This window comes from Daldinia decipiens (genome assembly GCF_022478715.1).
Source record: "Daldinia decipiens strain CBS 113046 unplaced genomic scaffold F4813scaffold_3, whole genome shotgun sequence".
In the NCBI taxonomy this organism is placed as follows: Eukaryota; Fungi; Ascomycota; class Sordariomycetes; order Xylariales; family Hypoxylaceae; genus Daldinia; species Daldinia decipiens.
In genome coordinates, this window is record NW_026054546.1 from 527,161 (window position 1) to 541,807 (window position 14,647).

The 14,647-nt window shown below is 46.0% G+C and overlaps 1 protein-coding gene across 1 annotated transcript; it reads left to right on the forward strand.

Moving 5' to 3' along the window:
* Window positions 1-3,470: 3,470 nt before the first annotated feature.
* On the forward strand, window positions 3,471-8,089 carry F4813DRAFT_345361 (bromodomain and PHD finger-containing protein). Its single transcript, XM_049241759.1, has 3 exons — window positions 3,471-5,180; window positions 5,237-6,264; window positions 6,331-8,089. The coding sequence occupies exons 1-3, from the start codon at window positions 3,735-3,737 to the stop codon at window positions 7,406-7,408; spliced, it is 3,552 nt and encodes a 1,183-aa protein (XP_049103656.1). The 5' UTR covers window positions 3,471-3,734; the 3' UTR covers window positions 7,409-8,089.
* The last annotated feature ends 6,558 nt before the right edge of the window (window positions 8,090-14,647 follow it).

Below are 14,647 nucleotides of genomic sequence, written 5' to 3' on the forward strand. Positions count from 1 at the left end.
GATATATCAGGAAGCGTTGATTCTTAGTAATAAGATGGATGGTGAATGGTATTTTCGCATCAAGTCACTAATAAGCAACACCGACTCGCACCGTGGCTCATACAGCGGAAGTGAAATCTTTATAGCTACGAGACCAAGATGTTGCAATTGAAATAATGTGGGCATGGGTTTTGTAGGACTTAATCTTGGGATACGGTGGAGGGTTTCAAGGGATGACTATGTGGGGGATATGATCACAATCCCGACGGGAAATACCCCATGGTAAATTATCACAAGAGAAATCTTTATAGTAGGTTACTACAGTATTTCTCCGACAACGTCAACAGATGGTATAGCTTGATAGGAACGGCTCTTCAGTAGAAAACCCGTGCATATCCGTGGGGAAGTGAGAGTGCGATACGCTGTTGAGTAAAATACAAAAAGGAAATAGTAGACTGTTGAGGTTGAATAAGGAATATACTAGGTTATATATTACATATGGGTCCCACGATACTTGGTGAGGATCTGTGCTACTAGGGTTACTATAGGTGTCGTCACGGCTTATCATTAGAGACGAAGACTTGAATGAACAAAGCAAATCCTATCATAGTCTCTAGAAGAACGGCCAACCTGACCTAAGTGAGAATTTCTTCATGTTTCACGAAATAAGTCTGTCTCCGTTTGTTTCTAGGCTCTGATGTGTAGGTATTCTGGGTCTAGCTATTATGCACCTCGGCTCGGGAACTACGGGAACATGCCTTAAGGTAAGCTAATGGATATGTCTACTTAGTCCTATGCAATATTTGCGTTTATGTATCGTCAGGTCAATGCAGATAGACGTGATGAATCGGTGTAGAACTTAATAGGTACTGTACCATACTGTGATGAGATACAACAGGAGGTACTTAAGCATTGATGCTCACTCCTTGGCTATGTAAGTAGCCATGTGGGTTTACCTTATAATAGTGGTGGTAAGAAGTTGATGATCGGTGAGAGCGTATGATGACCACTGGATTGTGAACTAGTGTAGGATGCGATCCAAGTGACCGGAAGATGCTTGGTCATAAGGACACTGTAGCTTGGTTTTTTTTCTTTCGGTGTAAGGCGTAAACCATCAGGATGTGGGGGCTGACACTGAATATGAAAAAAGCATTGTCCTTACTACTAGGTTAAATCCATGCATATCCCATGCCTGTGCGATCCACGAGTTGTTGATCGGGTATCCAGGGGCATGGTAAGCCGAAGGGTCTCTTCATAGCAGAGCTCTCAGATGCTAATAAGATATCATTATGAACCGATGCATGAGCGATCAATGATGTAAGTATCGCGCTAGATTAGTTATGCTGCTGGAAGTCTGTCAATAGGAGTACGTATATCGAAGCCTACATGCCACTTTGAATAACCGTGCAAACGCGAGGACTTTTAGATGGGTGTCACTTCAAGCTAATGCTCACCTCCAATCTTGATAGCCAACATTTTTTACCTTCTCTTTATTTATGATCGGTTTGTACCGATTTCTAATAACCATTTTCGAGCTGGCTTTATGGCTTATTAGCCGAGCCTGCAAAGATAGGCACTGTTACCTATACCCAAGGCTCAGTAAGACTATGCATGTATCTTGACGTGGCTGCATTTTACTTACATCCGCTATCGAATAGGAGAAGGATAAATTAGTCTATGTAGAATTTGATTCGATGTAAGGATAGTTGATCGTTGGGGAGCTTTTTTCTAAGGACTCCACCTTCGGGGTTGTCGCAAGATCCCGTCGACAAGGTCACTGTGATGAATTCATCTGCGCAAACCTCGACGAGCCATGAATTCGTCGGAATGCAGGAGATAAAGAATATTCCATCTCGGAGAACACCGTAGTATACATAGGTACCTATATATATATAAGTTAGATAAATATATTGTATTTACAAGTTTCCAGAGGAAGATTATAGCCTATGTATGGAAAGGGGAACTTACCTAGTGCGGATCCCGGGTTGCTTTGACGTAGCCAAGGTTTGCTTTTCGCTAATGAGGTAGAAGCCCCTTATTTCTATTATTTGTTATGTCTGTGAGCGAGGGACATGGCTGGGTTCTCATTGTTCAGTCCTAGCTTTTTGCCATCTGTCTATTGGCGCGAAATAGATACCCCCTCCGCATTGCACGACGCAAGCTGTAGGTGTTTGGCGTATGGTCTGCATGGGTTATAAGTACCTAGCTATGCGAATAGCATGCTAGCGAAATATTGATAACTAAGGGAAATAAAACGCATCGCAACCTTATATAGTACCTTATGTAGTAGGTGGTATGCAGCGTGGGCCGTAAACCCAACATGGCCGATGTCTTCGAGGCCGACATCAGACCCAATCTATCGAACACCAACCAATGTCCCTGTCGGAGTTCGGGAGAGCACAAAGATAATCCAATGATAATTCCCGAGGGCTATTAGGCTTACTGGCCAGCGGTTCCTTAGATAATGATAACCTCTGGGGCAATTCTAGTAGCTGGTTGATTTGAGATGACCCGTAGGCGGCTACGAGCAGATGGATGTAGAGAATAACCAGGTATGTAGGTAATCAGATATGTACCTGGGTATCCAAACAGCGAAGACACGCATAAGATAATCAGGATCCCAGCCGAGGCGCAGATTGAATTAGCTTGATTGTGTCATTCCGAGAAATAGACAAGGGGGGGAAAGCCAAGCTGCCACGAGGGTCGCGGGAAGTGGCGTGCAGACCCGGTATGACGGCATTTGGGTACCTACCTAAGGTAGATGATGGGTAATGTTTGATCGGGTTGATCGGGTTGATCGGGTTGATCGGTTTGGTGGAAAGAAGGGTCTAACCTAGAGAAAGGTCTAGATCGTCAGGAACCAGTTGCGAGACAAGGGCACTACGGAATTAGCACATGGTCATGACTGGCAACTGCAAGTTGAGCCCTGCTGCCCGGTAGGGCTGAATCTAGAAATGGAAGCTACACTCGGGGTTCTTGGTCCAATATGTAAGACCCCACCCCTTTTTGGATGTGTGTTTAAGTTTGATTGGTGCGCAGAATTATAGATGGTTCTTTTCGAGGAGGACAATACTTGAACTAACCTAGGTAGTAGTCTGGTAGTTTGTCGAACACAGCGGTATCTTACTTTTTGCTAAACATTTACTACGCGAATTGGACAAACTATAAAAAATAAAGAAACAACGACCAAGTATATGAGTCACATCCTCGCCATTGCACGGGATTCGCAAGTTAATCTTTCGCAATATTTCCTTTGACAAGTACAATTGAAGCTGCGGTCGAAATATCTACACATGACATAGGGTTCGTCCGAATAGCGATATCAGTGGAGAAGATCTACAAAGCAAGTGGCTGACCCATAGATTCGGAGAGTTGCAGACGTGAAATTGTCCGGGGTGGAGAGGGGCTGCTTATCGCTTACATAACTGTGGCGCGTTGAACTTTTCCCTTAGGGGCTAGACCCAACACCTCCAGCCGACTTCACCAGCGCGTCCTGACTACTTTTCGCCGTTTCTTGACGACATCTCCTCAACTTCGACTTCTATACTCGACCTTTTCGCCCAACAAACACCCCCCGAAATTTCTTATCGTTACTATACAAAATTCTCCATATCCGAGTGATCCTTCTCAAATGCCTGTTTGCCGACTTCGACCGCATCATAGCCCCCCTCGCCTCCTCTTTGCGACGCGCTGATTAGGGCACCATTATCATCACTAAATTTATATCAAGAAACGATATAGATCCCTTAGAAACGATGGCACCTAGCCCGAGAACACCACGGCAGTCCGCTCTTTCGCGCCCCCGTGGTCGTCCTAAGGGCTCTATCAACACAGTGCGACGCGTTAGGGACGGTAGCATTGTAGCTGCTACTGAACCCCCTTCAAAGCGTAGACGATACACTGCTAGTGCTTCTGGTAGTGCTAGTAGATTTACGGACCAAGCCGGCAACGAACAAGTCGGCACACCCGTTGCGACTACTAGTCGTTCGAGAGCACGGCACAGTTTGCAAAACGGTGCGGCGTCCCCCGCTATCTACCCCAGGCGTGAACGTAGTACTCGTACCCGTACCGCAACTCGAGTCGAGGCAGACGATGAGATGCAAATAAGTTCTGCAGCAGCAGTGGCTGCTGCTGTTGTGCAGAGTGAAGGTTATAAACCTAGAGAGGAGCGCGGCTGGGAGGAGTTTCACCCGAATCTCGATATAGATGCCACGTTTATGCTATTTCACGCCGAAGATGTCGACGGAACTGCGAAACTAATACCGGAGACACCATCAGCGAAGATTATTGGCATGGATTATAATGACACCAGTAGCCCGTCGAAGGACCCAAATGCGGCATCTACATCTCTCCTAAATACGCAAAATGTCACGAATAATACTACACCTGTCGGTGCCCTTTTAGTAACCCCATCTAGAAGGCGTGGCAGTCGACTACCTCGCGGAGACTCACTTTATGCTACTCGTGGGGATCAGCAAGTGGCGCCGAACACACCCACGCCTCTGCCTATTCACGGTCAGAATACTAAGGAGAAGCTTGACCTGAAACAACCTTCATATCGTAAAACTGACCGCATATTGCTTTTTGAGAGCAAAAAGTTCGGCCAGGCTCGATATGTTGACAAGGCAATGATGAACGTCGGGTACCAGGAGAGCGACAACTTCATTCGGCCTGATAGAAAACTAATTAAAGCAAGCGATGCTAATATTGAGGATGAAGCCGAACAGGCTGCTGTTGTTAAGGCTGATGGAGAATCGGCGCTTCAGCCGACCAATGTGCTAGGTCGCGTCGAATATGACATGGACGAACAAGACGATATGTGGTTGGAGTCGTACAATGCACATAGAAAGTCGCAGGGCTGGAACCCGGTCACTCGTGAAGTCTTCGAAATCACCATCACCAAAATTGAAAAAGAGTGGCACGCCTTAGAGAAGAGGATCCCGAAGCCTAATCCTAAGCCGCCGCAAACTCACAGGCCTCGTTCCAGCTCCGCTGCAGCCGTAAATGGCGAGCCGCAGGCCGGGGAAGAGCAGGACAGTAAGTGCGCGATTTGCGACGATGGGGATTGCGAGAATACGAACGCAATTGTTTTTTGTGACGGTTGCGATCTCGCAGTCCACCAGGAGTGCTATGGTGTTCCATTTATTCCGGAGGGCCAATGGTTATGTCGTAAATGCCAGCTTATTGGTCGTGGGATCCCGGTTAGTTTCCCTTAGTCCCGCTCTGCTCCAAGCCCCATACTAATAAGCAAATCTAGACATGTATATTCTGTCCCAACTCTGATGGTGCCTTCAAGCAGACGAATTCCTCTAAGTGGGCGCATCTGCTCTGCGCTATGTGGATTCCAGAGGTGACACTGGGCAACCACACCTTCATGGAACCCGTCATGGACGTGGATAAGGTGCCTAAGAGCCGCTGGAAGTTGACCTGTTACATCTGCAACCAGCAGATGGGTGCCTGCATACAATGCGGTAACAAGGCATGCTATCAGGCCTTCCATGTGACATGTGCTCGCCGCGCCCGACTATTCTTAAAGATGAAGAATAGTTCAGGAGCTTTAGATGTCCTCGATGGCAGTACAAATCTAAAGGCGCTTTGCGATAAGCACTGTCCTTCTGAGTATGCCAAAGAGAATGACGTAGTTCGCGCTACCAAAAGAGCAAAAAAATACTATAAGAAGACAATGAGCGACCGGATCTGGGCTAATAGTCAAGCTAAAGCTATGTCTATTGCAGCATCACACCGGAATGCAATCACCGAACACCCGCCCGATGAGTCGCAAATGACTGGGGTGAAGCTATCCGCCGTCCTTGGGGATAAGAAGGGACAGACAGGGAAGCCGATATGGAAGCTTCCGTCTGGAGCTCCCGTGATACCACAGGCCGTCTTTGAAATCGTCGAAGCATCGCTACAGCGATTCAATTTCCTCAAGCGTAAGGAGTTTGTGAGCGACGCATGCCGTTATTGGACATTGAAGCGCGAAGCGCGCCGTGGTGCTGCGCTCCTTAAGCGTTTGCAGTTACAGATGGAATCTTTCTCCTCTATGGAGCTCACTCGACGCAACTTTGCAGCTATGGGCCCTTCCGGAATAACTCGCTTGAATAGGCGAATCGAATTTTCGGACACTCTCATTAAAGACTTGGAGCAGCTCAAGGCCCTGTCGGAGGCCGTCGTCCAAAGGGAGCAGAGCAAGCTCGAGGCCGCGGAGATGGAACAGGAATTTGTCGACACCTGTTACTTTCCTATTCACAAGATGCTTCCACCAATTGTAGATAAAGCTATCACGTGAGTTACGCTGTTTAAGTCGATCATCGTGATATTTTAGTATGCTGACAACTTAATGCTTGTTAGGCTTGATAAGAATCTGTTTCACGACGGACTTATTAAGTTGTCCAATAGAATCGATGATAGATTCTATACCACGACGTTGTCATTTACCCACGATCTCTGCGAGGTCATCAACGTCGGCGTGAACACGGAGCCTAAGTTTGAGCCCGAGTCGCAACAAAAAGCTGGACCTGTCACCCCAGCGGTGTCTAAATCCGATTTTTCTGATTACAGGGATAGGAAAAAGCTTGGTAAAAGAATCCTTAAGTCGGTTCAACCACAGCTAGAGACAGCGTTGCGTCTTGAGTCGGAGGCAGCCCATAGACCGTTCGACAGTATGAGGCAGGAGCTAGAAGTCATGATGGAGGCAAGCCTGGAACTGCGACAACAGCCTGTTGGACAAGACAACGTGGAGTCTGAGCGAAGTCAAGATGTCATCATGGTTGATTCGTCAGCTCCAGAGATCACCGTTGGCGGCCAAACAGACGGTTCTACCACTGGAGGGCCCTCGGGCGACGTTCCTATGGCTGAAGCTGGCGTCCAGTATGAGGTCGTCAGCGGCAATGGTAATATTGAAGTCAACACATCCAGCTTCGACGCGAGCGATGAGATGGAAGGTGTTCAACCGACTAGTAATGAAGTGTCAATGGTCGAGCCTAAGCAGGAAGCAATACCGAATGACGGTTTGCAAGCAATAGATACGCCGCCAGCAACTAACGGCTACGTGGGTGCAGGACCTTCGCTACAACCTGCGCCGCCTACTCCACCCCAGTCCAACGGTAGTTTAGGCCGCCAGCCCACTGACCCTCTCACCGACGGTGGTGTTGTGTGGTACTTGCAGGACTTTGAGCCTGAAGGAGCGTCCGCGATCCAAGACCAGTGGCAAGGCAGGGATGCTGCCCGTAGCCTTAGCGAGGAACTTACCGAGATCGACGAAGATGAGCTCAAGGGGCTAGGGGTCGAGATTAACGAAGATAGCATCACGGCATCACCGGCCAATACTACCGAGACAGCAGAACCCGCCGCCGTCAGTGCCCCTAGCCCTACAAAAAAGAGTAACGCCAAGACGAAAAAGCGTAAGACGCCCTACCGACGACGTTAATGCGGGGGTTATTTAATACTGTATCATAGCTGTGCTTTTAGTTCTACCACCCCCTTTTTATATTTTCTTTCTCTTCATTTCTCCCTACACTGTATTTGCAGACTTAAAGTAGCCAGCTCGGACTGGATCGCATCATTATTCATCATCCATCGTCAGTTTCACAGCACGCGCGCGATGAGTTATTTATATCTAGGGAAGGGGAATGAAATGATTCTTAGGAGTTCGAGGGGAGGAGGGCCTCTGGTACATACCAACTTTTATTTCTGCGAAGTTTCTTTTTTTTTTAATGTCTAACAGGCGTTTGAGAAACGGAAACGGACCGGACGGCCGTCTTATGTTGTGCCTGCGAAGGATTTCTTTATGTATTGCTGTCGGGTTTTAGTTTAAGGTCTTCGAGCCTGCGGAGGGACTAACTGCCTGCTGGGTCTGCGACGACGGCGCTACGATTGAGGCAGATGCTAGGCTGAGAAGAGACCGAGGCTTAGTCCCGTATATTCTTGCAATTGAGTGTTTATCTTATTAACTCCTCATCTTGAGTCAGAATGAAAGTGGATTGGTTCCTTGGGAGGCGTAGGTAATGTTCATGTTTACCTGGACATGTTTGGTAGCATTATAGCGAAGGACGTTGACGTTGCGCGCTCTGAAATTGGTAATATCAAATATGTAGAGACCAAGCCACGCATTACTTTACTTTATACGTTGTTGGAATTTGAAGACGGTTTCGTCTTGTTAAGTCACTAGTGAACGTATGACGACGATATTCAAGGTAATATCATTTAGTCAAGTCGTATTAATACTTGTATTAATACTTGCTCGTTGAGTGGAGCGGGAGTCCATGTTCTAGCCGTCTTCTAAGACTACCTGGGTACAGAAGTTAGACCGCTCTCTGCTAATTAATACTAGAGTTCCGATGCCTGTCATAAATTGAACGAGCGGTTCTTTTAAAACGGGGGTGATGCTGCTGTAGGAACTGGTTTATGAAAGGCTAAGTCTACAGATGAGGCTATTATAATCCTCTCGCACTTTATCTGTATCTCCGAAGACAACTATATCGGACAAAAAACTAAAACCAAGGATCGAAACGAAGAAAAGGGGTAAAGGCTCGGTACACTACGGATTACGTATAAAGCTTGGCCTGACCGTAGCCTTCCTAACCACACGTGGACTACATACGTATTTCCGTAGAAATGTTGCTGCAATACGACACTTGCATAGTCGGTCCTCAAATTCGGTTACTTTCCCGACCGGTCGATGATGATAGGTACGTAGATGCGACCTTTAGGGATTAGTAGGTATTTCTTATGTCCCGCACCAGTACATACATACCTTATGTAGACCCCGGCCGAAACATGGGTCAGGGATCGTGTAGATCATCGACCTCCCCAGCCGCGCGGTTAGTCCCAGAGTACCGGAGACTAGGGTAACCAATTAGATTTGAACTTCCTACTTCACTTCACTCCCAACACAATACGCCACCCAACATCTCTTACATAGGACGGCTATTCAAGCTCTACCCAATCACAGCCGGAATGTGGTAAAGGGGTAAGGCTGCTCATAGACAGGTATCCTATATCAAACTAACAGTCAAATACATATATGCTAGATTATCTATAACTAGGCATAACCGGGCTGGACTTTGTTGGTTAACTCCCTGGTTAAGAATATCTCGAGTGGTTAATAATATAGTGATATATTATATTGCGTATAGAAGATCAACTTCAACTTCGAATTATATGTAGACGATATAGGTCAAGATGATCGGCAATGATGGTCTCTGTTCGATGTTCGACATATTTTTCTTCTTCGTTCTGCGTGAGGTCTAAACGAGACTTTATGTGTTGAGGGGTGAAAGTATCAACGCTATAGTTCATAAGGCCATGTTATCCTGTATCGTACTAAATATTACCTTTTACTTTCATCTTGTTGATCTATACTGACTAGTGCTGCTAGTTTTACATAGCTACTTAGGTAGATATATGTTCTACTACTATATTAAGCTAACACAAATCTTCAAACCGTGCAGATTTCTTCGTTGGTCTAGACGATTAAATCCTACTAGACAATATAGAAACATGTGCTTAATTATTATATAGCTGTATCGTGGTATCAAGTTTTCAAAGACCTTATTGTTAGTTTAAAATATTGGATATACCACCTTTGTAAGCCGACAAGATCATAACCAAGCTCTAGCCCCTAGCTTGTGCTGGAGAATAGTACTCTCTTGAAATGCTGATAATCCCTTCCTGTATCGTAGACCACCCTTCTCATCTAGAACTATAGAAAGGCAAGTCATGTTTATTGCTACATTCTTTGAAACGACGATGCCATTATCTAGGATGGCTCGGGATAATTCAAGTGTCTTACCCTGGTTAAGATATTGCCCCTATTTTAGAATTTTTGCCTTCAATTTTAAGGGCGCCTCAACCTCTTATACAACCAATCTTCGAGGGGCTACCAAAGTTGACACCTGCGAATTTACCTCGCCTACTTGTTCCTATTCCGTTCCTCGTCCCTAGCTGGATCTCTATTACAGCGGGAGTGACGCCAATGCCATCGAAATAATCACCGACACATCCGGAATAATATAGTCCAATGAAGGAGAGAGTCGACACCAGGGGCTGTGTGCTGCTCGCCGATAGGGCGGCCCTATCCTCAAGTACCTAGCATCCATGATCATACGACAGCTATCTTGCGACAAATAGAAAATGACAATGTGACGAAGCCGTGCATATAGCCCACTTTCTTATGTACAATACTTTGCGTGTTTTCCAATGACATATAAGCTATTTATTCATAGTGCTATAAGGGGATACGGACTATCAATGAGAATATGTTGTTGGAATTTTACGACTTTCGCCAGAAAGCACTAGGTTAGTTAGATATCTTCCTTGACGAAGTCATAACCATCTGGTGGCACGCTTGTCTACCATTCCATGGGTGCGAATTGGAGAAAGCTTGGGACTCAAATTCGAATTCTCAAGCTGATTATGACATTCGGCAATCAAGTAGAAACTCGGTAGTTGACTCAAGGTTAACCTCCGTCCTGGAGATCAGGATGCGATGTCGCTAAGCTCGATGATTTTTGGAGAGGAACTACCTGTTCGATGATCTCTCCAGGAGCGGGGAAGCCATCCATGGTTGGACTCCCACTTATGCATCTCGAGTGCTGCTAGAAGAGAGGACGTACCTCGGATGGCAGTGTATGCCGCCGATGAAATATGTTTCAGCTGCTTCGGTAACATTACCCCTATTCATTGGTAAGAAATCAAGGAAATATACCCAAAGTTATTTAGGTGTGACTACCTAAGGTAAAGCAGAGCAGGCCTGTTGGCATTATAAGAAAACCATCAGTTAGCAAATTGTATCGCCTACCTACCGGAAGGGGACGAGAAGAAGGAGTGATCGTCGCCTAGGGAGTTTAAACGTAGGTGCAATTCTTATTGGTGATACCTATATTGACACGACGTTCATGCCACGCAATGACAAGACGGGAGACTGTGGGTTGTCGATAGCCGAAATTGCTTCGTCTGCGAGCACTTATTAAATCCCCAAATCCCCAAATGGTAGGGGACCTAAAACGTGTCATCTGCCACAAATAGTACATGTGAACGGCCCCCTAAACTACAGCCTGATAGATTCCAAGGGAATCAAGGGAAGGAAAGTGGGATGAGAATTCAACTCGAGCAACATCCCAATATAAATTCATGTCATTGTAATGACGATATACCTCAAATTTGGGACATGTGGTTAGGTAGTTGAGCCAAATTTCTTGTTACCCGGTCTGCCGGTTGACCGGACCTCGGCTGGAGGCTGATTTACGTGAATTACAACGAGGTCTACTCCATGCTTATGTGCCATTAGGTACCGACGAATAATTGATCAGTAACATTCTGCATTTTGTTCTGTCTACCACCTTTTCGCGTCCTTGTCTAGCATTGCTTTGTCAAGAAGCTGACGTCAATATGGCACTTGTTTTCATATTGGAGACGTCTGCATCCAATGATGGCGAGGTCTTAAATCAAGGCAGTGACCAGTAACCGCAATAGCACGACCAATCAGCAGTACTGTATCGAGCTAGCAATGGCTGTCTGCTCAAGGTTGTAATATGTAATTCGTTGCGTCTGGATCCTAATTAATCATGTGACCTGATGATGAAAAGACTTGTCGAGGCTGTTGCAACGACTTGAATATCGTAGGGCGTAGTGCTGTGACAACTTTCATCGCCCTGAAGCCTAGACATAGTATTCCACGTGCTGCCTACATCGAAAGCCAGACTTTTTACGACCATGAGTTGTTGTACAGGCTGCCGTCTCGCTTATGTATCAGTCTCTTAACGACAATACCGTACCTCGCAAAATGTTCCGATTGTGATCTCGACACCGGAAAAGGCAACTGCCAAGATGTCAGCCGGCCAAGAGATCGAATAAAAAGTTATGGCTGTAATCTCTGGGAATTAAACTCTAGACTCCCTTATCTCTCATAGAGACGAAATGTAGAACTGATGAGCTAGTGCAGTCTAAGGTAGTTGATTTAGCACGACTCGTGCTGAGGGGTCAAGCCGCCGATCCAAGTAGAGTGTTTCTGATTAAATGACCTTCGCTAGTATTAGCATAGTAATAAATTGGAGGTTTGTTAAACCATACCAATTGCCTACCTTCACATTAGGACTGGGCATCTTCTGTCCACCCGCTTATACGAATATATACGTAATTGACTCTTGAGTGAATGCAAGAATCGCCCGGGGGGCCGATCATACTAATTAGGAATTTGAGACTGCAGTGTAAATGTTCCGGCCAGCTTGGGAACCAGAAACAGAAGCGAAAAGCGACTCTTACGCAAGAGTCAATTGGTATCATCAAAGTGCCGTACAGGCGTTGTCCTTGGCAGTTTGAAATTTAGCCAAACCGACAAATCTGGGGGGAAATCATACCTCCGCCAACTATACAGTAACGTTGCGTATTCTTGATGCGTGGGTTCTGATGAGAAGAGAGATAGGACAGGCTTAAACCAGACACCAGTGGAGTAGATCAAACAACTCGTGGGGATATTTCCTGAGCAGGCGAGAGAGACGAATGTGGTGTGCTAAGTTCTAGTTTGCGAGATGTGATAAAGCCGCTTTTTATAACCCCATAATAAACTCCCGACGGGTTGGTAGAAATTTAACATACGCGTGCTTCCCTTTAGAATAGCCACTAGACAGGCGCCTTAGAACCTTAATAAGCTAATAGCTTGTGAGCAATCAAATAGTTTGGTTCGAGGGGGGAGACACGGCAACGTGTACTTAGAGCATACCTATAAATCTCGAGTTTTAGTATTCTTGGCCAATCTTGTGTCTCGAGTTCTCAGAGCGGGTAAGATGTACGGATATGGGGTAAACCAGTCAAACCATGGGGAGGGAGAAACAGGTTAAACATGGCAGTGATGGTCTATTGTCATACGTAGGGTTGAAACACAGGTTGACCTGCGGGACAAAAAAAAAGGTATCATGACTTGAAGTAAACACGAAAAAGATGGTTATTCCGTCACATTGAGATTCGGGCTCTCGGAGTTGCTAAGAGAGACGCGGAACCAGAAAAAAAAAGAAAAAAAGAAAGGAAATTGGGCAATATATACATCCGAGAGACGTTTTAATAAATGATGATGATTCCGGTTTGATGTTGAATGCGTTTACGACATCATTGGAAGTGTATGAGGTAAGTACAACGACTACTTCCTTGAATGTACGAGGCATACGCTTAAAACTGGCAATCGACGTGTACCTAGCTACCTCATACGGTACAATACAATACCTACCTACATGTACAACCTAAAGGTTTATTGCAGTAGGTACATGGATACCTATGTACGCGTATCGTACGTACCTATCGTACAATACTTACTTCAAGCCGGGTACCCGATGTCTGGATATCTGGATATGTCCCTGGCACTTTCCTTGCACTGCCTCAATTCTGCCAATCAGAATCTCATATCTGAAACCCCACCTGCTCACCTGCCCGGTATTTCTCTTCCCCTTAGGCCCAGATACGAAATTTAACCCCCAGACGACCGCTCCTCCCCCCCCCAGCAGGTCTGGCATTGTTCGGTGCCAGACTTGCCAGACGTGCTACCAGAATGCATGCCCAGTACCTAAGCCCAGTAGCCAAGTAGCCCCCAGCTACCTACCCCCCGGTTCTCTCTGAAAAAGTTCAAATGTTTTGGGCAGTGATAGCGAACCACAGGCCTTTAGTTGTAGCTGTGGACTGAACTCCTACATAGGGCCCACTTCTACCGCTCTAACAGGACTTCTTGATAATTGTAGCAAGTCTTGCAGATTTGATTAAGCCGGATTCTTCTGACGTTTCCATCGGCTTTGACCCTTTTTCATCTCCTTCCCTCTTCATTTTTTTCTGCCCAGACCCCGCGACAACGGCGACACATTCCGTACGTAATTTTTTTTTTTCTCGCACCGACGAAATCTTGTTGCCATTTTATCTTTCCAGTGGTTTGCACTGAGTCACAATAACCTGCGAAAAAAAGCCCATTTTACTTGTTGTTTACAACCCCGGGAACCAGTTTGTATTCCCGCATTGTTTTGGCACCTCGTAGTCAAGACACGCTGTTGGCTCAGTTGCCTCATTACCGTACTCTGACAACCGCCTGACATCCGAACCTGAGAATTGCGCGCTTTGTGTAATTGTAACCACAGACGGCAGGCTTGCAGCCATTATTACGACTCCCCTCGAGAATTCCCCGATCGTAACGGACGACGCTCCTATTCCCAACTCACATCTTCTCAACAAACCGCCGCCCCTCTACCATCTTCATCACTGCAATATTTGCTACACCTGGCGAATATCGAGTCCCGAAAACTGGGCCGATTATAATACAAAGTACGAAAAAAAATATTTCTTGATTCACGACTTTTTCTTCTCATCGCACCAGCGACGCTAAGCCGATCTAGCATTATTGCATCCCATTTATTGCACCTTACCGACCGACTTCGATTTTTCCACGAAGCTATCATCGGATCTGGTCGCAGCCTCCTAAAAGCGCATAACAATCAGGAGACGAAGCATTCTCGCTTTTTTATCGAGATTGCAAAATTTTTTTAATGCTAGAGTAAAGAATTGCCGCTAGACTCTGCGTACCTGAATTTAGTAGCGAGCCTTGAGCTTCTTTAGAAAGCTCCGTTACTAGCTGGGATCACTTCATCGTGAGTTTTTTCGTCTCCCTTTTTTTGGGGTGTTGATAATCCACCGG

Coding starts and splice junctions, on each gene's coding strand:
- F4813DRAFT_345361 (XM_049241759.1), top strand. CDS start 3,735: ATGGCACCTAGCCCGAGAACACCACGGCAGTCCGCTCTTTCGCGCCCC. Junction 5,181..5,236: donor TTATTGGTCGTGGGATCCCG/GTTAGTTTCCCT, acceptor AAGCAAATCTAG/ACATGTATATTCTGTCCCAA. Junction 6,265..6,330: donor ATTGTAGATAAAGCTATCAC/GTGAGTTACGCT, acceptor AATGCTTGTTAG/GCTTGATAAGAATCTGTTTC.